This window comes from Mustelus asterias, chromosome 6 (assembly GCF_964213995.1).
Source record: "Mustelus asterias chromosome 6, sMusAst1.hap1.1, whole genome shotgun sequence".
Lineage (NCBI taxonomy): Eukaryota > Metazoa > Chordata > Chondrichthyes > Carcharhiniformes > Triakidae > Mustelus > Mustelus asterias.
Window position 1 is genome coordinate 25835484 of NC_135806.1, and position 26808 is coordinate 25862291.

Here is a 26808-nt window from a genome sequence, read left to right on the forward strand (position 1 = left end):
CAACGGATTAATGAACACCACTCGACAATCACCAGGCAAGAGTGTTCTCTTCCTATTGTGGAACACTTCAGCGGTCACGGGCATTTGGCCTCTGATCTTCGGGTAAGCGTTCTCCACAGTGGCCTTCACGACTAACGACAACGCAGAGTCGTGAGCAGAGACTGATAGCCAGGTTCCGCACACATGAGGACGGCCTCAACCGGGATCTTGGGTTCATGTCACACTATCTGTAGCCCCCACGACTTGCCTGGGCTTGCAAAATCTCACTAACTGTCCTGGCTGGAGACAATACACATCTCTTTAACCTGTGCTTAACCCTCTCTCCACTCACATTGTCTGTACCTTTAAGACTTGATTACCTGTAAAGACTCGCATTCCAACCATTATTTTGTAAATTGAGTTTGTGTCTTTATATGCCCTGTTTGTGAACAGAACTCCCACTCACCTGATGAAGGGGCAGCGCTCCGAAAGCTAGTGCTTGAGCTACCAAATAAACCTGTTGGATTTTAACCTAGTGTTGTGAGACTTCTTACTGTGCTTACCCCAGTCCAACGCCGGCATTTCCACATCATTTATACTCAGTTCCAGGAAGTACCTGGCTGAGTGTTGTTTACTATGTAAATAAATCTAAATTTGGTGAAGGGACACTCGGAGGAGTTATTCCAGTGGACAACTACTTTAGCCATCCACCACCAGATCTGGATAAAAGCAAATTACTGCGGATGTTGGAATCTGAAACCAAAAGAGAAAACACTGGAAAATCTCAGCAGGTCTGGCAGCATCTGTAAGGAGAGAAAAGAGCTGACGTTTCAAGTCCAGATGACCCTTTGTCAAAACCACCAGATCTGACTGTGGACCACTGGAAACACTATCCAGTCCTGCTTGTTTGCTAAAATTGCTCATGATTTCAGGAGCTTCTATGATATTTTGCAAGCCAACTTCTTAATCCTTTTCCCTGTCACCTCTGCTCTCACCTCTGAGAAGAGTTCATGAACTTCTTTGTTACTAAATCAAGACTATAGAATCAGCTGCCTCTGTGCCTCTTTCAACAAGCACACTGTAGTGATTGAGCCAAATGCCAGTTTCCCATCACCGAACACCCTTTATTGTGCATCAAAGAGAAGGGCTGTGCCTGCAGCTCACAGCTAGACAGTCTAAACCTCGGAACCAACAAAACAGGTCGGGATTAGCAGCAGGTTTAAACCTCCTCCTCCGACAACTGCTTCTCATTGGGCAATAATCCGCTCACTCAATAAGGAAGCTCGTATCCCATGAATCCCACGGGGAAAATCTAACGATAATCCTCCGTGGCCATCATAACGTCCCTCCCCCGCTTCGGTCGGTTTGTCTCCCGGCGCCCCCACTGCAAGAAGGTCCTGTCTACCGCTTAGAAGTCAGTGTGAGGTACCGTCGAAGGTGGGATGGGTCAGGCAGTGTAAACCGAACAGGGAACCTTCATTTCCAGAGAGAGCATGCGATGCAGGTTCTTCCTCCGGTTTGGTTTCAGCCCAGAGGCCCACTTCATCAGCCACCATCTCCAAGTCTGTACCTTCACTATCCAGAGGGACTAACACAGTCAGCTTTAAACAGAGGGCTGACACTGGCAGCTGTCACCTTATTGGCTCGTAGTGAGGCCTGCTTGGGTATAGACTCCCTGGCTCTGAAATGGTCCAAGTGCTTCTGTAAGGTTTTATCCTGGACTTTGATCTTGTAAGATACTGATTTCATCTTCTCTATAATGATGCAGGGGTCCAACTGGGACCTTCCCCGAAGTCTCTTACGTGAACCAGATCATCTCTTGTGAAAGTTCTTTCTGATCTTGCAGAACCATAATTTCTTTTTCGGTTTACTTGTTGGGACACCACCGCCGCCATGTTTGGGAATAGCAGGCTTAATCTGGTACGAAGCCATCATCACATTAACAGCTCCACTGGGCAACATGAGGTGCAGTTCAGACATGTTGGATACCATTGGAGAGCACAAAGTTATGAAAATCGCCAGTAGTGAAGACTGTGTTGTTATCAGAAACCAAGACTTCCGGTATTCTGTGTGGACTGAAGCTTTGTCATAATTTCTCAATCGTAGCCTGAGTAATCGTGGAGCTCATGCGGTGCACCTCCAACCACTTGGAGTTTGCAACGACCATGATTAAAAACATGGAACACATAAAGAGCCCCAAAGTCCATATGTATATGTACCCATGGCCTGCCAGGTCACTCCCATGGGTGTAGGGAGGCAGAGGGAGGGAGTTTTTGATTTTCCTGGCATAGATTATATCATTTCATCAAGTCTGTGACGTCAGAGTCAAAAACGGACCACCAGACGTAACTCTTAGTCAGCATTTTCACTTTTGATACTTCTAGGTGGCTATTATGTCGTTCTGTTAATATTGAATGTTGTCCTGGGAACGGAACAATTACTCAGGACCCCCAAAGAATGATCCCATCCTCAACACTAAGTTCATCTTTCTTAATAAGGTAGGGTTCCATTTCCTCGGAGGGTTGCCCTTGGAATCCACCATGTAGGATCATGTGCCTTATTTTAGATAAAGTTGGATGTTTTTGCTGATACTGGCAAAGTTTCCAAAAAATTCAGAGTCATCACAACCTTTTCCAATGCTGGTAAAGGAGCCAGGCTTGTGGTCAATGGGAGGCAACTCAGTGCATCAACATTGGCTATCCAGGTTCCAGGGCAGTGTTCTAGAAGATATTTGAAGGCCACCAATAACAAGGCCCAGCACTGGATCGGAATGGAAGTGATGGGATTGCCTTGTCTTCTTTGTAAAGTCCCAATGAGTGTTTAACTAGGTTGGTAACTATAAAAATGTCTATCATAGACATATTGATGGAATTTTTTCACACCAAATACAACTGCCAACCCTTCTTTCCCAATCTGAGAACATGTCTGCTCTGCACCCGAAAGGGTCTTTGAGACAGATGCAATGAGCTTTTCTATCCCGTCTTTCCAGCAATGTGACAGCACTGCCCCGACCCCATATGGGGAAGCATCACAAGTCAACATAAGTTCTGGTCAAAATGGGCCAAATGTTAGATGACAGTAGCTGACGTTTAACTTTAGAAAAAGCCTCTGCCTGCTGTGCTTCCCTGGACCATCTCTGGAATTTCCATACCAGGGCCTTCAAGAGGGCCAGCATAGAAGCCACATTTGGGACAAATTTTCCATAATAATTTATTAACCCCCAGGAAGGTTTTCAACTCCATGGTATTCCTTGGGATTAGTGCATCCTTGATGGCCTTTACCTTATCCACTACTGGGTATAACACCTTGTCATCTACTCAGTAGCCTAAATAGGTTACTTCAATCACTTGGAAAATGCATTTCTTCCTCTTCAAACAAATTCCTGCTTTAAAACATATCTGCAAGACTTCTTTGAAACTGGCCAGGTGTTCCTGATCTAAAGCCCCTGTGACCAAGACATCATCCAAGTATACTGCTACCTTGGATAGCCCTTGGAGGATGTTCTCCATAACTTTGGAAAATGGCACATACTGATGAGACCCGAAAGATCAAAAAAAATATTCATAGTGTCTCTTATGCATGTTGATCGTCATATATTTCCAAAAGGACTCATCCAATTTAAGCTGCAGATAGGCGTGGTTCATGTCCAACTTGGGGAACGTCTTGCCGCTTGTTAACTCAGCATAAAGATTTGTGATTCAGGGTATGGGATACGCATTGAGTTTACAGACTCGGCTGATAGTTTATAGTCCCCACAAAGACAAATTGATTTGTTGGGTTTAAGAACATGACCCACAGACACAGCCCATTCTACAAGTTCCACGGACTCTATTATATCTAAACTTGAGGGGCCTCAGTTCAATTTCCACATTTTCCAGTGTGGAGTATGGATCTAGTCTTGCTCTAAAATACCTAAATGTAGCATCAGGGTCAATGCAAATCTTGGCCTTGGGTCGCGGGACTGGCTGGTGATCGAACTGGCCAGCGATTGGGAGGCCAGCAGTGTGGGGCTACTTGTGCATGCACCGATCTCAGTGCTGACAGATCGGTGCATGTGCAGTGGCCCGCTCAGCGCTATGCTGCTGAGCTTGCCAGTGGGAATAAGCCTCGCCTACTGATTTTTGGAGTGATTTACGCGAGTGCACGCTTTAGTGCATAGTGTGTGGGAGATTCATATTACTCCAGTTTTTACATGAATGCGACACTTAAATTTTTTGGGGGGAGAATCGCCCCCATTGGCTCCATTCTCTCTACACAGATGCTGTCAAACGTGCTGAGGTTTTCCAGCATTTTCTGATTGTGTTTCAGATTCCAGCATCCGCAGTGGTTTGCCTGCAGCCTAACTTTTACCTTTATCTAAGCAGCAATTTGTATTATTGGGCTCTATGCTGAATTACCTGAATTGAAGTGGGTTAAAATTGCCTTTCCTCAACGCCCTTGGCAGCCAGTATGAGATTCCCGCCCCTTTACCTGAAGAGGCAGCTTGTGGTGCTGATTGAGTGAAGGCAGGAAGTGAGGGGAGAGGTGAACACCTGGGCAGTGAGGGAGCAGGGAGAGCGCGGCGCGGACAGGTGTGTGTGAGTGGGGAGAGTGAGCCGATGGAGGGCGCGCTTGAGGATAAGTCCCAGTGAGGAGGTGCAGAGGCAAAGTTGGGAATGAGTGAGTAAGTGAAAGGCCCGGGGACAGGCTGGCAGGACAGCAGCTGCCAGGGCTGTACTTACAGCACCGAGAGACAAAAGCAACCAGTGACTTTCTCTCCAAAAAGGGAGCGAAGATGGCGAAGTGGCTCAGGGAGTACTTTAATTTTGGGAACCACCACAAGAGCAAAAATCCCCCCCAGCCGCCCAGACCGGACTACAGCAGGAAGAAGCAGAGCGGCGAGCCGGCCTATCAGGAGAGCGATCTAATGAGAGCTTATCGGCTGCAGAAGGAGAGGGACTTTGAGGACCCTTACAGCAGCGGGCCGGGCTCCAGCCTCCGCCGGCTGAGGCACATGTGTCAGGAGCAGCCGGAGGACGGCAAGGGCGCCGAGAAGCGGCTCGCGCCCCACACCAACCCGTTCCTGTCCAGGAGCCAGAGCGAGAGGAGGGCGGGCTCCTCGCCCAGTGCCGGGTACCCCTCTCCAAAACATCGGCTCATCAAAGTGGACACCACCCCTGTGGGAGATAATAAAATCACCTGGAGCCCCGGCACCAACTCCAAGAAACTGCATACATCGGACGAGGACAGCCTGAAGAGCGAGGTGAGTGAGTAGATATTTCGCAGTAGGCTTATTGAAAACTGAGATTTTAAAATCGTTCCCCACCCATGCCAAATTCTGAATTGGGAAATGCAACAACAGCCCTGACTTCATTTAGTGCGACTTTGACAAATGGTGTGACTTCCTGTAAATCCTTTTGAGAAACGATGAATCACATCTTTAAAGTATTATTTTATTTGGCAGGTGTGAGCGACCTTTGTGCCACCCCCCCGCCATGTTGCCATGTGTTGCTGACATTACTCAGTGATTCACATAAGTGCTGTGAGTAAAAGGAAAAGTAAGGGGCCTCCTGCGGTCATATAATTACTGAGGTCCGGAATTAGCAACTCGGCTTAAGGAGTTGTAGTTTTCGAGATGCTGAACGTCTGGTGAGAGAGGTGTAGATTTTTCGCAGCAGGAATGCGTTAGTTCCTTTTGATTGTGGCGCTGAAGACTTTTTTGGATAAACTCGGATGATGTTTGTTTGGAGCATCCTGATGTTGTAGTGATCCTGCTACATGTTTGGTTTTAATGAATGACATCGACAACTGCCAACATTTCCCAAAGTACTTCAGAGGTCAAAATCACTTGACAGTCAGCAAGTTCTGAGGCTGCTGATCAGTGGGGAAGAAACAACGTGGAGTGGATTGTTGGCAGACTATTTGAATCTAGGACCGAAACTCAAGGCTCTATTGGTCGGGGGGCGGGGGTGGAAGCAAAGGAAGGCTGGGTCAGTACAGCAGTGAATATTAATCGGAGGTTCAGAGGGACAAGGCGCTGGAAATAAATAACGTTGCTCTTGTGAACGTAAAGATTTTGTTAACCACGTAGTGTAGGAGGAAAATTCTGTTTTTCCTAATTCATTTTCCTATTTATTAGTGTCGCAAGTAGGTTTACATTAACACTGCAATGAAGTTACTGTGAAAATCCCCTCGTCGCCACACTCCAGCACCTATTCAGGTACACTAAGGGAGAACTTAGGCCAATGCACCTAACCAGCACATCTTTCGGACTGTGGGAGGAAACCGGAGCACCCGGAGGAAACCCACGCAGATACAGAGAACGTGCAGACTCCACACAGACAGTGACCCAAGCCAGCAATCGAACCTGGGTCCCTGGCACTGTGATGCAGCAGTGAACTATGCCATAACATTTTAACCAGAAAAAGCTGCTTTATTTGGTGGCAATGCAAAACATCAAGGGTGCCAGTAATTCAGAGAAATTTGTTTCTTGAAACATTTTATTTAAAGGTGGACAGGAGCATTGAAATGCACAGTGATGGTCCTTCTGTTAAATGGTGGTGTCCCTGTGGGCTAGCAACACTTTATAATTTGGACTGCAGTAGTCCAAGAAGGCAGCTTACCATCATCTTCTCAAGGACAATTAGGGATGGGCAATAAAAATGCTGGTCGAGCTACTGATGCCTACATCCTGTGAAAGAATAAAATAAGCATTTTATCCACCAGTTTCAATTTGTGCCATCAGTTTAAGATGGGTAATAAAGTTCCTGGCAATTGTGAAGTTAGAGAATGATCGTTCTGATCTTCACACCACAACCCTTATTTTAACTGTGGAACATTTTGGAATAGACAGATGCCAGAGGCGAATCTCCACAGGGAGCCCAGGATCAGCACTGGGCCACATTTGAATATTCCAACACTGTCCCACCCAAGACCACTGGGACTGCCATTCGGCAGGAGTTGAAAATTGATTCCGTAGTCTTAGGATTCTGGGGTCCCAAAGGAATGGTCGTAGGCAAAATTTTAGCACTGGGTAAGGGCTTTGGCATTAATTCTATTGTATATAGAGAGTGGCAAGTGTAAGGAACCTTGAAGACTTGTTGCAGGGTCTGGTGGAAGCACTTGTGCTCCTCTTGGCTCAGTGTCCCAGTTAATGCAGTCCAGATAGGCAACCTGCCCATGTTAAATCAAGTCACATCAATGATTTCCACTTATTAAAGTAAGTTTGTCTGTAATGGGAGTTTCAGCTAGAGTCAGAGGTTTACAGCATGGAAACAGGCCCTTCAGCCCAACTTGTCCATGCCGCTTTTTTTTTTAAAACCCCGAAGCTAATCCCAATTGTCCCTCCATACCCATGTAACTATCTAAATGCTTTTTAAAAGATAGAATTGTACCTGCCTCTACTACTAGCTCTGGCAGCTTGTTGCAGACACTCACCATCCTCTGAAAAAATTGCCCCCCTGGACACTTTTGTATCTCTCCCCTCTCACCTTAAACCTATGCCCTCTAGTTTTCGACTCCCCTACCTTTGGGAAAAGATATTGACTATCTACCTTGTCTATGCCCCTCATTATTTTATAGACCTCTATAAGGTCACCCCTCAGCCTCCTACGCTCCAGAGAAAAAAGGTCCCAGTCTATTCAGCCTCTCCTTATAACTCAAACCATCAAGTCCAGGTAGCATCCTAGTAAATCTTTTCTGCACTCTTTCTAGTTTAATAATATCCTTTCTATAATAGGGTGACCAGAATTGCACACAGTATTCGAAGTGTGGCCGTACCAATGTCTTGTACAACTTCAGGACGTCCCAACTCCTGTATTCAATGTTCTGACCAATGAAACCAAGCATGCCGAATGCCTTCTTCACCACTCTGTCCACCTGTGACTCCACTTTCAAGGAGCTAAGAACATGTACCCCTAGATCTCTTTGTTCTGTAACTCTCCCCAACGCTCTAACATTAACTGAGTAAGTCCTGCCCTGGTTCAATCTACCAAAATGCATCACCTCGCATTCGTCTAAATTAAACTCCATCTGCCATTTGTCAGCCCACTGGCCCAATTGATCAAGATCCCATTGCAATTGGAGATAACTTTCTTCGCTGTCCACTATGCCACCAATCTTGGTGTCATCTGCAAATGTACTAACCATGCCTCCTATATTCTCATCCAAGCTAACTTGACATCAAGCTGATAAATCAGAATTGGTATGATGCAGAAGGAGTCAGTTCAGCCCATCGAGTCTGTACCAGCTCTCCAAATGAGCACTATGACTTGGTGCCATTTTCTTGCCTTTTCTCCATACCCTTGCGCATTGTTTCTATTCAAATAATTATTTAATTTCCACTTGAATGCCTCAATTGAACTTGCTGCCACCGAGGAATAGAGGACTATGGAGAAATAGCACAAAATAGGAGTTAAGGCCAGCATAGATCAGCCATGATCATATTGTATGGCAGGACAGACTTGAAGGGCCTGGTGGTCTACTCCTGCTTCTGTTTCTTCTTTTCTCACAGTTTACAATATTTCCAATTTGTGTGTCATCCGCAAACTGGAAAATGTCCCTTGCACACCAAGTTTTAAATCATTAATGTGTGTCAGGAAAAGCAAAGGTCCCAATACTGACCCCCGGGAACTCCTATACAAGCCTTCTTCAAGCCCAAAAAATATCAGTTGACCATTACACTCAGCCAATTTTGTATCTGTTTTGCTACTGTTCCTTTTAATCCATGAGCATTCATTTTTCCACAAATTTGTAGTGTGACTGTCGAATGGCTTGTGACTTTGACATTATCTTAAGGTTTGTTGACTTGGCCTTAGATTAACACACCAGTCAAAACACTCCTGATTGGACAAGATGGTTTAAAATTGAGCATAGTCTATTGACTATTCAGCAGATGTATGTCTATCCTTCCTCAAAATAACTCAGCCAGAATTTGATCACAGTAATGGGCTAATGTCAATGACTCTTTTTTATTAATATTGGAGTAATGTGTAGTGAATTATTTTGGGAAATGTTTAATATGTAAATTTTATTTTCTCACTGTTCATTTGTCTCTTAAGCTCGCACTCAAACTTTTCTTTCCCCCTCATTCTTTCTGTACCTGGTTTGACATTTAAATGTCACTATAACTCACTATCACAATACAAATCCTTAAATCACTGGTTAAGGAGATAGCCCTTTTGGTTTCCTCTCATTCATCCAGACAGGATGTTGTCACTTTCGGAACAAATTGGGGATGGCTCAGCTAAAGATAAGCTGCCCTGTTACAGTCAATCTGTTCAAATCTGTTTCATGCACGTCCTTTAGTTTTACATTCAAAAAGACATTCACATCAGACTTATTTTTTGACTTTCAAATGAGCACACATTGTAGGATCACATTTTAGCATATGGTCATAAAACGATTTTCTATTTGAAAAGAATCCCAAATCCCTTTCAAGGCAAGTTTCTACTTGTTGATTTTGTAAGTTTGCTATATGCAAATTGGTAGTTATGTTGTGGTAAGACTTGGAAAATAATTAATTAGATGTAAAGCAGTTTAGGAAAATCCAAGGAAATTTTATTTTTACAGAACATTTTGCAAGTGTTCAGTAAATTGGTTATAAGTGTGCTGTTTTTAAAGTTTTCAAGTAATTGAATAATCTGCTCTGACAAAGCCATCCAGTCTTGAAACGTTAGCTCTGTCCTCTCCACAGATGCTGTCAGACCTGCTGAGATTTTCCAGCATTTTCTGTTTTTGAATAGCTGGGAAGATGTTCTGAGAATCTAAGCTGTGAAATCTTAACAGCAAAGACCTTGCACATATTTTAACAATATATGTAATCACTAATGCTACAGAGAAGTCTGATTATACAGGAAAGGCTGAATAGTCTTTAAAAGAATGCAGGGGTTTGATACGATCAACATAGAGAAGATGTATCTCTTGTGGAGAAAACCAAAACCAGGGGTCAGAATATGTAATTAACAGTGATATTCAATAGATAATTCAGGAGAAACCTCTTTGTGCAAAGAACGATAAGAATGTAGAACTTGGAATAAGGAATAGTTAAAGTGAATAGCATAAATGCATTCAAGGAGAAGTAGAAGTACACAATGGAGATAGGAATAGAGGAAAGTACTGATAGTTTAAAAAAATAGGTAGCTTGTGTGAAACATATTTGCTGGCTAAGACCATTTGGGGCAAGTGGCCTTTTGCTATGCTATGCTGGCAAAATTAGGCTTTGTGATATGCTATTTTGAATGAATACTTCGCATATTTGTCAGCTACAACTGTTATCAGCAATCAATTTTTCTGTGTTAAAGTGTGCAGAGTAAACCTGTCAGATGTGTTGCAGCTTGACTTAATGACTGCATCTTCTTTTTATTATGAACCACTGCAAAGAAAAGTAATCTGTTCTGATGAACTTTTAAATAAGTATCCGTCTGTGGTATCTCATTGTGAATGGATTTCAACAAATTTCTGCACATATTCAATAAAAGCTGTGGACAATATCACAATATATCATGGGGGGGGGGGGGGGGAGGCAATTACTAATTAGTATATGAAGTAGGTGGTCCATGATTGAATGTGAAAGAGTTGTAGCATTCCTGATTATTTCTCAAACCAAAAGTGATGAGTTTCTTCTTAACTTCACTGTTGACTTCAAGCCTATAAATCAAGTGCATTATATCCATTGCTGACAGCAAAGATGAAATAACATATGGTGGGCTGTAGAAAAGCAAATTAGTTTGTCCTCACTTTACAGAGGAGCTGTAATGAAATTTCTTTAGCTCAAGATCAGCCCAACCTGTTTTGAGCCGTATTAATATTGTACCATATAGACTGTCTTGATATATGTGATCAATGGGGTGGCACAGTGGTTAGCACTACAGCCTCACAGCTCCAAGGACCTGGATTCGATTCCTGGCTTGGGTCACTGTGGATTTTGCACATTCTCCCTGTGTCTGCATGGGTTTGCTCTGGTTTCCTCCCATACTCTAAGGATGTGTAGGTTAGGTTGATTGACCATGCTAAATTGCCCCTTAGTGTCCCGGGATTGTAGGTTAGAGGGATTAGCGGGGTAAATATGTGGGTGACGGGGATAGGGCCTGGGTGGAATTGTTGCCGGTGCAGACTCTGGCCGAATGGCCTCCTTCTGACTGTAGGGTTTCTATGAAACACTGGTTTATTGACCTATTAAGCAAACCATGGAGGTTGAAAAAGGTATGCATTTAACTTTTCTCCTGTTAAGTATCAATAAAGTTTTTTAATCAGGGATAACAACACTAAACAATTCTTAATATTTTAGTAAATTAAATTCTTACGGTGTTCAGATAATATTGAAATAATATTTCAATTAATCTCTATATAAAATAAAGCAATGTCAGCATTAAAAAATCTGCTGATTACTAAGACTTTATGGATTTCAATAGTAGGTTTTATCAATTTAAAGATGAGCCTAAGCATACTTACTTCAGCGACTGGTGTAAGAAGACACCCAGGTCTCGTTGCACATTCCTCTTTCTCATTCTATCGCCATTCAGATAATTTGCCTTCCTGTTTTTGCTACCAAAATGATTTATCGACATTATACTGCATCTGCCATGCATTTGCTCAGTCAGTTTGTTCAAATCACACTGAAGGATTTCTGCATCCTCCTCACAGCTCACCCTCCCACCCAGTTTTGTGTCATCTGCAAATTTGGAGATATTCCATTTAATTCCCTCATCGAAATCATTAATATAAATTATGCATAGCTAGAGTCCCAGCACCAATCTCTACGTTACCCCACTAGTCACTGCCTGCTATTTGGAAAAATACCTGTTTATTTGTACTTTGTTTCCTGTCTGCAAATCGGTTTGCTTTATCTTATACACTACCCCCAATACCATGTGCTTTAATTTTAAAGCTAATCTCTTATGTGGGATTTTGTCGAAAGCCTTCTGACAGTCCAAATAAACCACATCCACTGGCTCCCACTCATCAAGTTACATTCTCAATTCCAGTAGATTTGTTAAGCATGATTTCCCTTTTTTGTAAATCCGTAATGTCTTTGTCTGCTTCTGCCACTGTTTTCCAAGTGCTCTGCCATTAAATCTTTTATAAGGGACTCTAGCATTTTCCTCACTACCTCCCTTTTTAAATGGTGGAGTTACATTAACTAATCTCCAATTTGTAGGAAGTGGTTACAGAAGTTTATCGAATCTTGTAAAATGACCACCATCTGGGGTCACTTCCTTAAGTACTCTGGCCTGAGATTATCAGGCCCTGGGGATTTATTGGTCTTCAATCCCATCCATTTCCTCAACACCATTTTTATACTTATCAATCCATTTGTCATTCTTTGCAGATTTCTAAACTGCACCCAATCCTCAGGTCTTTTTCTTTTTTGGCCAATTTGAATGCCTCTTCCTTGGATCTAATTTGTCTCTAATTTTCCTTGTAAGCCATGGTTTGGCCACCTTTCCCAGTTTATTTTTGCGTCATACAGGAGTGAACAATTGTTGCAGTTCACCCATGCACTTTTGAATGTTTGCCATTGCCTAGCCACCGTCATCCCTTTAAGTAATGTTTCCCAATGCATCATAAGCAACTTGAACCTCATACCATTGTTGTTTCCTTTTAAGATTCAGGGCCCTATTCTCAGTATCAACTACATCACTCTCCACTCATACATTATCGTTGCTCATCCCCAAGGGCCCTCATACATATTGGGCATTGCACAATAGCCAATCTAGGATGGCCTATTCTCTGGTTAGTTTTTCCACGTATTGGTGTAGAAAACAATTCTGTATGCACTCTAGGAATTCCTCCTCTATGGTATTGTTATCCTAACACACTGTCTTCTATCAGTTAGCCAATCCTCCATCCATGCTAATATACTACACCCAATACAATGGGCTCTTACCATATTAAATAGCCTTTTGTGCAGTACCTCATCAAATGCTTTTTGAAAATCCAAGTACAGTATTATTGCATCTCCTGGTTCCAGTTCGTTACCACCCCATTGAATTCTAACAAATTTGTCAGGCATGATTTCCCCTTCATGAAGCCATGCTGACTCTGCTTGATGATTTTATGTATTTCTAAATGCTCTGCTATTAGATCCTTTATAATGGACTCTGACATTTTTTGAATGACAGATGTTATACTAACTGGCCTGTAGAGTCATAGAGTCAAACAGTGCAGAAAGTGCTTATCAGCCCATCGAGTCTGCACAGACAATAACCACCGCTAAAGGCATGCTAATCCCATTTTCTTGCACTTGTCCCATATCCTTGGATGTTATGATATTTCAAGTGCTCATCCAAATTTTTTTAAAGATTAAGATTTCCGGCTTCCACTACCTTCCCAGGCAGTGCATGTTAGATTCCCATCACCCTCTGCATGAAATTTGTTTTGCCAAATCCCCTCTGAATCTCCTGCCTCTTACTCTGAAACTATGCACCCTCATGATTGACCCCTAAACCAAGGGGAACAGCTGCTCCCGACTCACCTTGTCCATACTCCTCATAATCTGATACATCTCAAGCATGCCCCTCCTTACCCTTCTCTGCTCTAAAAAAGACATGATGTGGAGATGCCGGCGTTGGACTGGGGTAAACACAGTAAGAAGTTTAACGACACCTGGTTAAAGTCCAACAGGTTTATTTGGTAGCAAAAGCCTTGTGTGGCTTTTGCTACCAAATAAACCTGTTGGACTTTAACCTGGTGTTGTTAAACTTCTTACTAAAAAAGACAATCCAAGCCTATCTAGTCTCTTCTTGTAGCTCAAATGCTTCATCCCAGGCCAAAATCCTGGTAAACCTCCTCTGTACCCCCTATAGTGCTATCACACCCTTTCTATAGTGAAGTGACCAGAACTGCACACAGTACTCCAGCAATGGCCTAACCAATGCTCTGTACAACTTCAACATTACCTCCTTGTTTTTATACTCTACTCCATGACTGATGAAAGCTAGTATACCATTTGCCTTCTTAACTGACTGCAGGGATCTGTGACTAGTTACCCCAAGTTCCCTCTGTTCCTCTGAGCTTCCCAGTGTTCTACCATTCATGAAATATTCCCTCATCTGTTTCTTCTTCCAAAGTGCATCATCTCGCACTTATCTGGGTTAAATATCACTGCCTTGTCCATCTGACCAACCCATCTATAATCTTCCTGTAGCCTACAACCATCTTAACCACCCTATCAATCTTGGTGTCATCTGCAAACGTACTTAACTATCATAGAATCCCTACAGTGCAGGAGGCGGCCATTTGGCCCACCGAGCCTACACCGACAACAATGCCACCCAGGCCCTATCCCCGTAATCCCACAAATTTACCTTGTTAGTCTCCCTGACACTAATCCGCGCATTTTTGGATTGTGGGAGGAAACTGGACCACCTGGAGGAAAGCCGTGCAGACTCCACACAGACAGTCACCCAAGGCCAGAACTGAATCCAGGTCCCTGGTGCTGTGAGGCAGCAGTGGTAACCACTGTGCCACCCTGCTGCCCTATTCCATTTTCATCCAAATCATTTTTGTATATGACAAACAATAAGGGTCCCAGTACTGGTCCTTGTGTACACCGCTGGACACTGGTATCCAGACATTCGAACAACCTACTACCGCTACCCTTTTAGTCCTACTACTAAGCCAGTTTCTGACCCATCTCATCAAGTTTCCCTGAATTCCATGTGCTTCAATCTTCTCAAATCAATCTCCCATGTGGGACCTTGTCAAAGGCTTTGCTAAAATCCGAATAAACTACATCAACTGAACCTCCCCCACACAGTTGATTGCATTTTCTAATCATTCTAACATTTGTTAGGTATGACCTCCCTCTGACAAAGCCAAGTTGACTATCCCTAGTTAATCCATGTCTTTCCAAGTGGATATTCTCTCCTTCAGAATTTTCTCCAATAGTTTTCCTACCACTGAAGTGACGCTTACCAGTCTGTAATTTCCTGGTTCATCTCTACCACCTTCTTGAAAAGTAGCCATCCTCCAATTGTCTGCCACTTCCCCCGTGGTCAGAGAGGAATTCAAAATTTGAGTCAGAGCCCCTGAAATTTTCTGCCTCTCCTCCCCAGCAGCCTGGGATACAGTTCACCTGGGTCTGGGAATTTGTCCATTTTTAAGTCCATCAGAGCTTTTCCAATACTTCCTCATTTCCTATGTCAAACTGTGCAAGATCCTCACAGTCCCTTTTCCTGAGTTCCGTACGTACGTTCTCCTTTTCCAGAGTGAAGACCGAAGAGAAGTATTCATTTAACATTCTTTCAATATCCTGCGGCTTCATACACACATTGCCCCCTTGATCCCTGATGGGTCCTACTCTTTCCCTAGTTAACCTCCTCTTCCCTTTAATGTTTTTATAAAATATTTCTTGATTCTCCCTGGATTCCAGTTTGCAAGTTCTTTTTCCTCTGTCCCTCTATGTCTAGCCCATGCAGCTCTCTGGTCTGGTCAGTGTTACCTAAAATATGCATGGGATTATCCCCAGGTTGAAAGGAAGTAATGGATTTGGCTATTTCTGATGGTAATTGTATGGGAAAAGGTGTAGTATGTTGCACTTTCCCTCCAATCGCTCCTGCAGCAGTGTTGGTGTCTACCTTTGTGGTGGTGAAGGAATGCATTGGTGTCGCTGATGGCTCCAGTAGTAATGCCGACAGGCCAGAATTACAATCATCCCACCCTGATGGGAGTGGAAACAAAGGTGCATCCCACTGTGTGTGAGGGGGGAGGGGTGGTGGCGGCTTGTTTGGGTCTATATCAACTCCCTCGTTCCCTAATTCTGTCTCTGTAAAAGCACATGACATGCCTCTGAACAGACAGCTGCTGTTTGAACTTCTCTATTTTCTGCATACACTTAGTATGATGTGCAGCTTTATGTCTCTGCTCTACCCAGTTCCAGTATAAAACTCTCACAGTACTCCAAGTCACTACATGTTTGCCGTAACTGTTTTACCTCATCTTCAGCTTTACTGATTTGATTTTTAGCTTGTTCCTTCTCCATATATGACTTATCCAGCAATGCGTGACACTATCCCAGATGAGTAACATGGAGCTGATTAGCAATGGCATTAAACATCACTCAATTGTTCATCTTCCTTCTAATATCACACTGGTTCTGCTTAATATCTATCTCTTTGCAACTCAATTTCAGGAAGCAATGGCTGTAACCTTATTGTTCAACAGTGATCCTGGACTCGTGTTCTTTCAGCTTAATGTATTTGGGCCATTTTCGATTTGGGTACTTTTGGATCATCTCTCAATACTCATTTTCCTTTCTGCCTTCTCGAGGGTTCCCACACAGGATCATAGATCCCTAATTTAGGCACTCCCAGAGTCCCAAGGTTCTACGAGTAGCTTTATTAACTTTCCCAATTATTTGCAATTCTGATGGTTCGAGTCCATTGGTGACTACAAGGGATCACTTGCAATCGGGCTCACCCAGAGATGCCAGAATGTTGATGGTCAGAGTCTCACTGGAATTATAGATAATCACATGCTTACTGGTCCATTAATAAATACTCATTTATAAATAACGGATTAAAATAAGATTTGCTAACTTGGACTTGAAGATACTACTGGATGAGGTGGAGCTGATCAGGCTGTTTCCTGAGTCCTGGCTCGGGATCCATCTTGCATGATGGTTCTTTCTGCAAGTTCCACTCACATCTCCGATTAAATGTTGCCTTGTGTAGCTGATACTGCTCCCCTTCTCAAATGCTCTGAGCAATCCGTGCCTCCTGACACCCCTGACCTCTGCCCAGCTTCTGATCAGCACAACCACAAGACATGCTAACTCTTGCCATTGCTTCTTTGTCATGCAAGTTCTTTAATGTGCAACATCCTTTTTTCAATTGCTTACTGATCAAGGAAATGGCTGTTCCATTGTTCTTCCTTCAATCCTTTGTTTAGGAACATTTACATATTAAATAAAACAATTCCAAATTAAATATGTCCTTATTACAAGATGATTGTTCAGCAAAATAAACATAAAATACTGTGGATGCAGGAATCTGAAACAAAAACAGAAAAATCTTGGAAAATCTCAGCAGGTCTGACAGCATCTGTGGAGGGAGAGGAGAGCCAACATTTCGAGTCTAGATAACCCTTCGTCAGAGCTCTGATGAAGGGTCATCTGGACTCGCAACATTGGCTCTACTCTCTCTCCACAGATGCTGTCAGACCTGCTGAGACTTTCCAGCATTTTCTATGATTGCTCAGCAAGCTTGCTCATTAAGCTGTAATCATGCTTCCTCCACAGCTCTTGCGCTGGTATAAAGTTGGCTTTTTTCGCATCATGCTTTAAGATGAGGAGTGCGCACAGTCTCCAAGCTTTCAGAGAGGTTTTGATTTTCAGAGCAGCTTGCAAACCTCTGTCTTTAAACAAACCTCAGCAAGAACTGAAAGCTGTTTTATCTCTGCGACTAACTTAGCTCATCCCATTAACCACATTATCATATGATCCTGTCAATCAACCTAATCAAAAACCTCGGAAATCTTCATCTATTGACAAAAACCCATTAGTTCTCTCCTAAGAAAACACAACATGGCTAAATAAATAGTTATCCTGCTCTCCCAGCATCTAAGCTGTATTCCTTCCATACATACCAACTACCTATTGGGGGGGGGGGGGGGAATTTTTAAACATTCCCCTTGAACATAAAATATATCAATAGCACATTGTTATCACACCTGATAATTTGCCCTTGGTGAGGTTTCAGTGAACTTGCCCGTAAGCCATGTTTAAAACTCATGGCTTTATGACTCTTCAGCTTTGAAATATTGGTAACTGTTCAGATATTTCTTTTTGCTTTACTTGGTTTCAGTTGGACTGGTAGCAGGTATCAAAAGTCAGCTGGAACTATAAATAATTAGTTTGATAGCACTCTGTTTCTGTCAAAATATTTTAATTTCCAAAGCAGCTTGCAAAACCTCTCTCATGAGCAACATTCTTGCAGTTATGTTTCAGATTTGACTTTTAACCTAAATAGTATTGTCAGATGTCAATTTCCTGCTGTGAATTAATCTTTGGAAAGCTGCCCTCCACAATGTACGTAGCTACTGTATAAGTGACGTACACAGCTATTATTTTCATAGGTGTGTGCATACTTGTTCCTCTGCCTCCTCTTCTCTCAGCCCCACCTTGTGTACAAATGTATGAGACATCCTGAGAATTTTTTTAAATTCACAGCATTTTATTGAGAGGAAAAAAAATCAGCTTGTTCTTTGTGGGATATTGCCCTATTTTTATACACATCTGGTGTGCTTTGCGGCTGTGCTATCATGAACTGCATTGGGACTTAATAATGGAGCTTTACTGAATGTTACTATGCAAGCCTTACACAGCTATGACCTTAAAATCTTAACATAACAAGTGATTACCATTCATCCTCTGATATTTTGACGAGATAAATATATATAGCAGTTTGGTACTTTAAAACTTTACTATTGCTGAAAAAAGTCATCTTGTCTTGCACTCACTTGGATAATTCGCAAGAATACCAAATTATAAAGGAAACAATTTATCAGAAGGAGAATATTCGGCCCATCGAGCCTGCACTGACGACAATCCCACCCAGGCCCTATATCCATAACTCCACGTATTTGCCTTGCAAGTCCCCCTGACACTAAGGGGCAATTTTGCATGGCCAATCAACCTAATTAATCTGCATGAAGTGTAGGAGGAAACCGGAATACCTGGAGGAAAACCATGCAGACATGAGGAGGACGTGCAAACAGACAGTTACCCAAGGCTGGAATTGAACCTGAGTCCCAGGCACTGTGAGGCAGCAGTGCTAACCACTGCCACCGTCCACCCCATGGCACTTATACTGCATAAGAAGAGAGTGCTGCTTGATTTGACAAGTTTGTTGTGCTCTTTACAAGAAATTGTTGTTCCCATTACAATTTGATATTCCTATGCTGATGAGTGCTTCGACAAAAATCTGCCTTTTTTTTTTTCAGCAATACTCCAAGATAAAAATAAAAATAACTTGGCGCTGGCAACATGGACTGAATGACCTGCTGTGCTAGAAGATTCTGTGATTCGAGGGTGCTGATTAGAGATGTGTTTTTAATTATCGCCTCTTTACCACACTAATACACCTAGCATTTCATAATTATTTATTTAATTGCTGATCTAAATAGCAGTTCCAGTATAACAAATGGGAATTTACCCCTCCCGTGAGTTAATGTGGCATAGTGTAGATTTTGAACCAGTTACAATTTTTATCCATTTTCTGCATGCTGAGCTACTTTGTGAAGATGTGGCATGGAAGGGGTGTGAAGTTCCTCCTTTGCAGTGAGTGCAATGTGTAAACACAAAACAATAATTGTATATATTGATTGCATTGGGCATGTTGATACTAAATGTATGCTGGATTATAGAGCATATGTTAGAATATGAAAACGTTTTGTTCTGGGTTTTGTAAACATAAACCTCAAAACTTCACATTTTTGGCAGTAAACATTTAAGCACTTAGCAAATTGTACTGGTGACAGACAAATCTTGATTTTGGTTTTTCTCTTTTTAATACGAAAAAACAATTAGAAAGTGCTGTAAGTAATGGGCGGCACGGTGCCAGAGCGGTTAAGCACTGCTGCCTCATAACACCAGAAACCTGATTCTAGCTTTGACTGACTGTCTGTCTGTGTGGAGTTTACACATTCTCTCTGTGTGGGTTTCCTCCCACAATCCAAAGATGTGCATGTTGGGTGGATTGGCCATGCTAAATTACCCTTGGTGTCCCAAGATGTATAAGTTAGATGGATTAGCTATGGTGGGGACAGGGCAGGGGGTGGACCTCGGTAAGATGTTCTATCGGAGAGTCGGTGTGATCTCGATGGGCCGCATGGCTGCCTCCTGCACTGTAGGGATTCTAGTTTAGAGTTCTATTTAGTCGTCACACTCCAGCGCCTGTTCGGGTACACAGAGAATTTTAGCACAGCCAATGTATCTAACCAGCACGTCTTTCGGAGTGTGGGAGGAAGCCGGAGCACCCAGAGGAAACCCACACAGACACTGGGAGAACATGCAGACTCCACTCCACACAGACAGTGACCCAAGCTGGGAATCGAACCCAGGTCCCTGGCTCTGAGGTGGCAGTGCCAACCACTGTGCCACCATGCCACTCACTGATTCTATAATAAGAAATCGAACCCTTATAATCAATTTTTTTAAATGTTTAAATTTTAAAACATTCTTAAATTCAAATGCAACCCATTTGTGAGAATCAAGATGGATGAAGGCAGATATATGGATATTATTTATATCAATATCCAGAAGGCAATTGAGAGACTATTAGCTTATGTTGAAGCTCTTGAAATTGAGGAATAATATTGACCAGGCTCGGAAATTGGTCAGTTACATCTTGTAAATTGGAGTGCATGCCAATTATCCCTACTCTTTGTTGCTGACCTCTACCAATTCCTGATCCATGTCAGAGGCTAGCTCTGGTTGCATGCACTTTCATTGTTCCTAATAATAGGCCCTTGTATGGAACCCTTATTGTATGTCTCTGTGCAAAGTCCATATAAATGTCATTGATAGGTGCACCTTAACCAACATGTTAGTTATCTCCTCAAAAAATGTTTGTTATGACCTACCCATTATAATTTCATATCTATTTGTACCATCATTATATTGTTGTCTCAATGCTCTGTCACTAAAGAAGATTCCAGTAACTTTTCCATAATGGGTGTTCCAGGTTTATGCCTTCTGCCCTTCTTAAGTAATGGGAATATGATTGCTATTTTCTACTCCCAAGAGGACAATTGAAGAAACAAGATCATTTCGAAAGGCCATGACTGCAGCATCTAAATGTTTTTTGGACTTATTTTAAAATCCTGGGGTGGAAACCATCCATTCTTAAAGTCAGAGGTTTGCAGCATGAAAATAGGCTCTTCAGCCCAACTTGTCCATGCTGCCCAGCTTTTACCATTAAGCTAGTCCCAATTGCCCACATTTGGCTCGTATCCCTCTATACCCATGTAACTGTCTAAATGCTTTTTAAAAGACAAAATTGTACCCACCTCTTCTACTGCCTCTGGCAGCTTGTTGCAGACACTCACCACCCTCTGAGTGGAAAAAATTGCCCCTCTGGCCACTTTTGTGTATCTCCCCTCTCACCTTAAACCTATGCCCTCTAGTTTTGGCAAAAGATGTTGACGATCTACCTTATCTATGCCCCACATTATTTTATAGACCACCAGATCTGGAGGTTTACTTATTTCCAATCTCATTATTTTCCCCATTAACATTTAAAAATAAACTTGTGTTAAATCTAGTAGCTTAGTTTTCCTCATATCTTTGTTATGTTATCCTCATTCTCTGTTGCAATAACTGATATAAAATAACCAAATATGTCCTTTCCTTATTTCCAACTACGGCATCACTTGTAGCTGTCTGTAAGGGGTCCAATCTCACTCTCACTGCAGATATAAAAACATTGTGTTGGCCTTGATATACCTTGTTGATTTTTCTCATTCATTTTTTGGGGAAGATATAAAGAGCGGCAATCTGCAGGCTCTTCATTATTGTTATGTTTGTGTAGTCCATTTTGTTTTGATGACTAGGCTTTTAATATCATAACCAGAGCCCTTGTCTTCTAAGGATATATATGAAGATCTTATATTATACCAATACTTTTCAAAAACTTCCCACTCTGTTATCTGCAATTTTATCAATTGCAGGTTCTGCTCAATCTACTGTAGTCAATTTCTGTCTCATCCTCTAAAGATCAGACTCGCCTACATTTAAATTCAATCATGTTACTTGTTAGTTACATGCTTATGCGATTCCCTTGCTATTATAGCCCATTACTCCACGCTAAATCTAATGTGGCCTGTCCTTTTGTTGGATGAAGAACATTATGTTCCAGAAAATCCAGCATTGCTGCCCCACAGCGCCAGTGACCCGGGTTCAATTCCTGACATGGGTCACTGTCTGTGTGGAGTTTGCACGTTCTCCCTGTGTCTGCATGGGTTTCCTCTGGGTGCTCCGGTTTCCTCCCACAGTCTGAAAGATGTGCTGACTAGGTGAATTGGCCATGCTAGATTCTCTCTCAGTATACCTGAGCAGGCGCTGGAGTGTGGCGACTAGGGGATTTTCACAGTAACTTCATTACAGTGTCAATGTAAGCCTATTTGTGACTAATAAGTAAACTTTAAATTATAGCATTTGAGACTTGAACTATTCTGTTTCTAGAAACTTTGGAACATAGGGTCTGGACCAGGCAATTCAGCTCTTGAGTATGTTCTGCCATTCAGTAAGGTCACACTGATTCCTCCAGATCTGGTGGCAAGAAAGGTGGACCATCAGCAGGATCCTCTTCTGAACCAATATGCACAGCATTGAGGCACTAATCACTCAAAACCGACTCCACTGGTCAGGCCAACTATTTGTATGCCTGACACCAGACCTGGGGAATAACTGCCCTGCTCGGAACTCAGTCATGAGGACAACAGAAGCTTTGACTTAAAGCATCCCTGAAGAGGCCAAAAACCCGAATTGACTTGGGGTTCCTACTTTGTGACTGACAAAATGGAGACGATTAATTCAAGAAAGTAGCGAGAACACAAAGGTGAAGTTGGAGAGAACACACAAACTTTCCAACAATTAATCTTGGACACTCGAGCAATTTAGTGTGGTCAATACACCTAACCTGCACATCTTTGGACTGTGGGAGGAAACCGGAGCACCCGAAGGAAAGCCATGTAGACACTGGGAGAACGTGCAAACTCCACACAGTCACCCAAGGCTGGAATTGAACCTGCGTCCTTGGTGCTGAGAGGTAGCAGTGCTAACCACTGTGCCACCCTTGTTCAAAAAATGTTGTAAGGATAGCCCCAGCAATTACAGACCAGTCAGTTTAAAATCAGTAATGGGTAAGCTTCTAGAAACAATTTTTCAGTAGAATTAATAGTTACATGGAAAAATGTAGTTTTATTAGAGCCAGCATGGATTTCTGAAGAAGAAATAGCATTTAACTAATTTGCTAGAATTTTTAGAGGAGGTTATAGAAAGGGTGAATGAGGGTAATGCTGTTGGCAGGCAGCATGGTGGCACAGTGGTTATAACTGCTGCTTCAAAGTGCCAGGGACCCGGGTTCAATTCTGGCCTCTGGTCACTGTCTGTGTGGAGTTTGCACATTCTCCCGTGTCTGTGTGGGTTTCTTCTGGGTGATCCAGTTTCCCCCAAGTCCAAAGATGTGTGGGTTAGGTTGATTGGCCATACTAAATTGACCCTAATGTCAGGGGGATTAGCAGGGTAAATGAGGGTAACAGGAATAGGGCCTGGGTGAGATTGTGGTCAATGCTGACTTTGATGGGCCAAATGGCCACCTTCTGTACTGTAGGGATTCTGATGTTGTGCATGTGGACTTTCAGACGGCATTCGATACAGTGCCACATAATAGACTTGTGGGAACAGTTATTGCTACTGTCCTGCACAAGCGATGTGAAAACAAAATTGGCTGAGTAATGGTCAATGGATATTTTAATTTTTGGCTGGGGGAAGGTTTGTAGTGGTGTTCTCCAGGAGTTGGCATTGGGACCCTTGCCTTTCCTGATGTTGGTGGGCTGCGGGCTGTTTCAAAGTTTGCAGATGACACAAAGCTTGGAAGTATTGTAACCTATGAAGAGGACAATGTAGAACTTCAAAAGGACATAGACAAATTGGAGCTGGCAGATAGGTTGCAGTTCAGTGCAGAGAAGTATAAGATGGTGCATTTTGGTAGGAAGCACATGGAGACAAAATATAAAATGAGGTAAAATTCTTAAACAAGTGCAGGAGCAGAGGGTAAAAGCAAATTACTGCGGATGCTGGAATCTGAAACCAGAAGAGAGAATGCTGGAAAATCTCAGCAGGCCTGGCAGCATCTGTAAAGAGAGAAAAGAGCTGACATTTCAAGTCCAGATGACCCTTTGTCAAAGCTAAAAGGCATAGAAAGTGGGAGATATTTATACTGCAGGGTGAAAGATGAGTCATAGCCACAGAAACCAGGGAAAAGACTGCTAATAGCTGTCCACAGAGAATAAAGGGTGTGATTGGCCAAATGGCAGATGAAGATGTTGGGGGAGGGGAATGGGACAGAGGTAGAATGTAGAAAAGGGGAAGCGTGGGTAGAAAAGGGAAAGGGGATGAAATAGGGGGATAGAGTGGGGAGGGAAGAAAAGTTAAGAAATTCAATAAAGAAATAAAAGGTAGAAAACAGTAAAAAATAAAATAGAATGAAAACAAAGGGGGCCAAGGTAGGGTAGAGCAAATCATCTGAAGTTGTTGAATTCAGTGTTGAGACCAGAAGGCTATAAAGTGCCTAGCCAGAAGATGAAATGTTGTTCCTCCAGTTTGCGCTGAGCTTCACTGGAACATTGCAGCAAACCAAGGACAGATATGTGGGCATGAGAGCAGGATCGTGTTAAAATGGCAAGCAACCAGAAGGTCAGGGTCCTGATTGCTCAGACCAAAGGTGCTCAGCAAAGCGATCACCCAGTCTACGCTTGATCTCTCTGATATAGAGGCGGCCATATTGGGAGCGGCGAATGCATACACCAAATTGAAAAAGATGCAAGTGAAACGGTGCTTAACCTGGAATGAATGTTTTGGATCTTGGATGGTAAGCGTAGAAGAGGTAAAGGGGCAGGTGTTACACCTTCTGCGATTGCATGGGAAGGTGCCATGAGTGACGGGAGAGGTGTTGGGTATAGTGGAGGAGTGGACTAGGTTATCCTGAAGGGAATGGTCTCTGCAGAATGCTGACAGAGGGAGTGAAGGAAAGATGTGTTTGGTGGCATCACGCTGGAGTTGGTGAAAATGACGGAGGATTATGCTTTGCATTCGGAGGCTGGCAGGGTGAAATATGAGGAGAAGGGGGACTCTATCCTTGTTCTGGGAGGGGGTGAGGGTTGTGGCGCGGGAGATGGACTGCACGCTGTTGAGGGCCCTGTCGACAACTGTAGATGGGGATCCACTGTTGAGGAAAAATAAACACATATTAGAAGCACCACTTTAGAAAGTGGCATCATCAGAACTGAGGCAAAGGAACTGAGAGAAAGGGATGGAGTCCTTACAGGATGTGGAGTGTGAAGAGCTATAGTCCAGATAGCTGTGGGAGTCAGTGGGCTTGTAATGGATATTGGTAGATAGTCTATTGCCAGAAATGGGGCCTGGGAAGGGAAGTGTCTGAGATGGACCAGGTGAAGGCAATGAAGGGGTGGAAACTGGAAGCGAAATTGATAAATTAATTTTTCGAGGTCTGGACGAGAGCATGAAGCGGCACCAAAATAGTTATCAATGTATCGGTAAAGTTGTGGGAGGGGATCTGGGTAGGCGTGGAACAAGGAATGTTCCACGTACCCCATAAAAAGACAAGCGTAGCTTGGACCTATGTGGATACCCATTGCTACTCCTTCGATTTGGAGAAAGTGGGATGAGTTAAAGGAGAAGTTGTTGAGAGAGAACGAGTTCAGCCAAGTGGAGGAGAGTGGTGGTGGATGGGAATTGTTCAAGCCTCTTTTCAAGAAGGAAGCAACGAACTCTCGGCCATCCTGGTGTGGGATGGAGGTGTAGAGAGATTGCACATACATGTGAATAGGAGTCAGTTCGGGCCTGCAAACTGGAAGCTGCCAATATGACGCAGAGCATCAGAGGAATCTGGATGTAGATGGGGAGGGAATAGACCAGAGGAGTGAGGATGGAGTCAAAGTAAGAGGAAATAAGTTCAGTGGGGCAGGAACATGCTGACACAGTTGCCTACCAGGACAGTCCTTTTTGTGGATTTTTGGAAGTAGGTAGAAGCAGGCTGTCCGGCGTTGGGAGACAGGTTGGAAACTGTGGGGATAGGCATCCGGAGGAAATGAGGTTGGTGATGGTGTTGGAGATAATGGCTTGACGTTCAGTGGTGTGGTCATGGTCCAGGGGGAGGTAGGAGGAAGTATCTGAGAGTTGGCGCTCTGCTTCTGCAAGGTAGAGGTCAGTGCGCCAGACGACCTTTTTCAGCAGGTTTGGTGACCAGTCAGGGTTCGGCCTGAGGGAGCGAAGGGCGGAAAGTTCGGAAGGAGAGAGGTTGGAATGGGTGAGGGGGGCAGAAAAATGGAGACGGCCAATATCCCGACGACAGTTCCCAATGAAAAGATTGAGGACAGGTAATTGTCCTGTGGAGATGTCCAATTAGAGACAGAATGTTGGAGGCACGTGAAAGGATCTGTGGAATGGGGGGAGGACTCTTGCCCAAAGAAGTGGGGATGGAGACACAGGCGACGAAAGAAGAGTTCAATATCATGTGAGCCCGGAATTCTTTGAGATGAGGACGCAAGGGCACAAAGCTGAGTCCTTTGCTGAGAACAGCACGGTCAGCCTCAGAGGCGAAGGTTGGAGGGTATGGTGAAGACACAGCAAGGGCTGGGGCGAGAAGAGTTGGAGTTCGAGGGATTGGGACTGGTGAAGGGCCTGGGATGGGCAGTGGTGTTGAGTTGTTGAAGCTTGTGTTCCTTTACATCTGCAAGAAACAGGAAAAGTTTTTTGTTAAGATGTCGAATGATGTGGAGAATGAAATGAAACTGGGGACATGGACAGCTTTGAGAGAGGGTAAGACTGTGTTGCTGGACAGAAATGTCAAGTGTCTTCATGTGGCGGTGCATGGAACTGAGTGGCTTTCAGGATGTGGCGAGAGTAGCAGTTCCAAGAATGTTGTATATCCTGGAGATACCTTCAATCCTGGAGGTTACACGCGGGGTAGAATTTGAGTTGAAATCCACGTGGGGTAAGTCGGAGCCAAAGGCAGTCACTGGGGAAGGAAATGTGGCTATGGAAGCGAGTCTTGGGAAATTCCTTGTCCAACACTAAGAGAGAAATGGAAAGCAGTGAAGGTGGAT

The 26808-nt window shown here is 43.3% G+C and overlaps 1 protein-coding gene across 1 annotated transcript in view; it reads left to right on the top strand.

Annotated features, from left to right (window-relative positions):
• Positions 1–4517: 4517 nt before the first annotated feature.
• Positions 4518–26808, top strand: part of LOC144494788 (SH2 domain-containing adapter protein B-like) — a 104553-nt gene continuing 82262 nt past the window's right edge. The window contains exon 1 of the mRNA XM_078214134.1: positions 4518–5221. Coding sequence (XP_078070260.1) covers positions 4754–5221 — 468 coding nt within the window. The 5' untranslated portion in view covers positions 4518–4753. The remainder of the gene's footprint in view (positions 5222–26808) is intronic.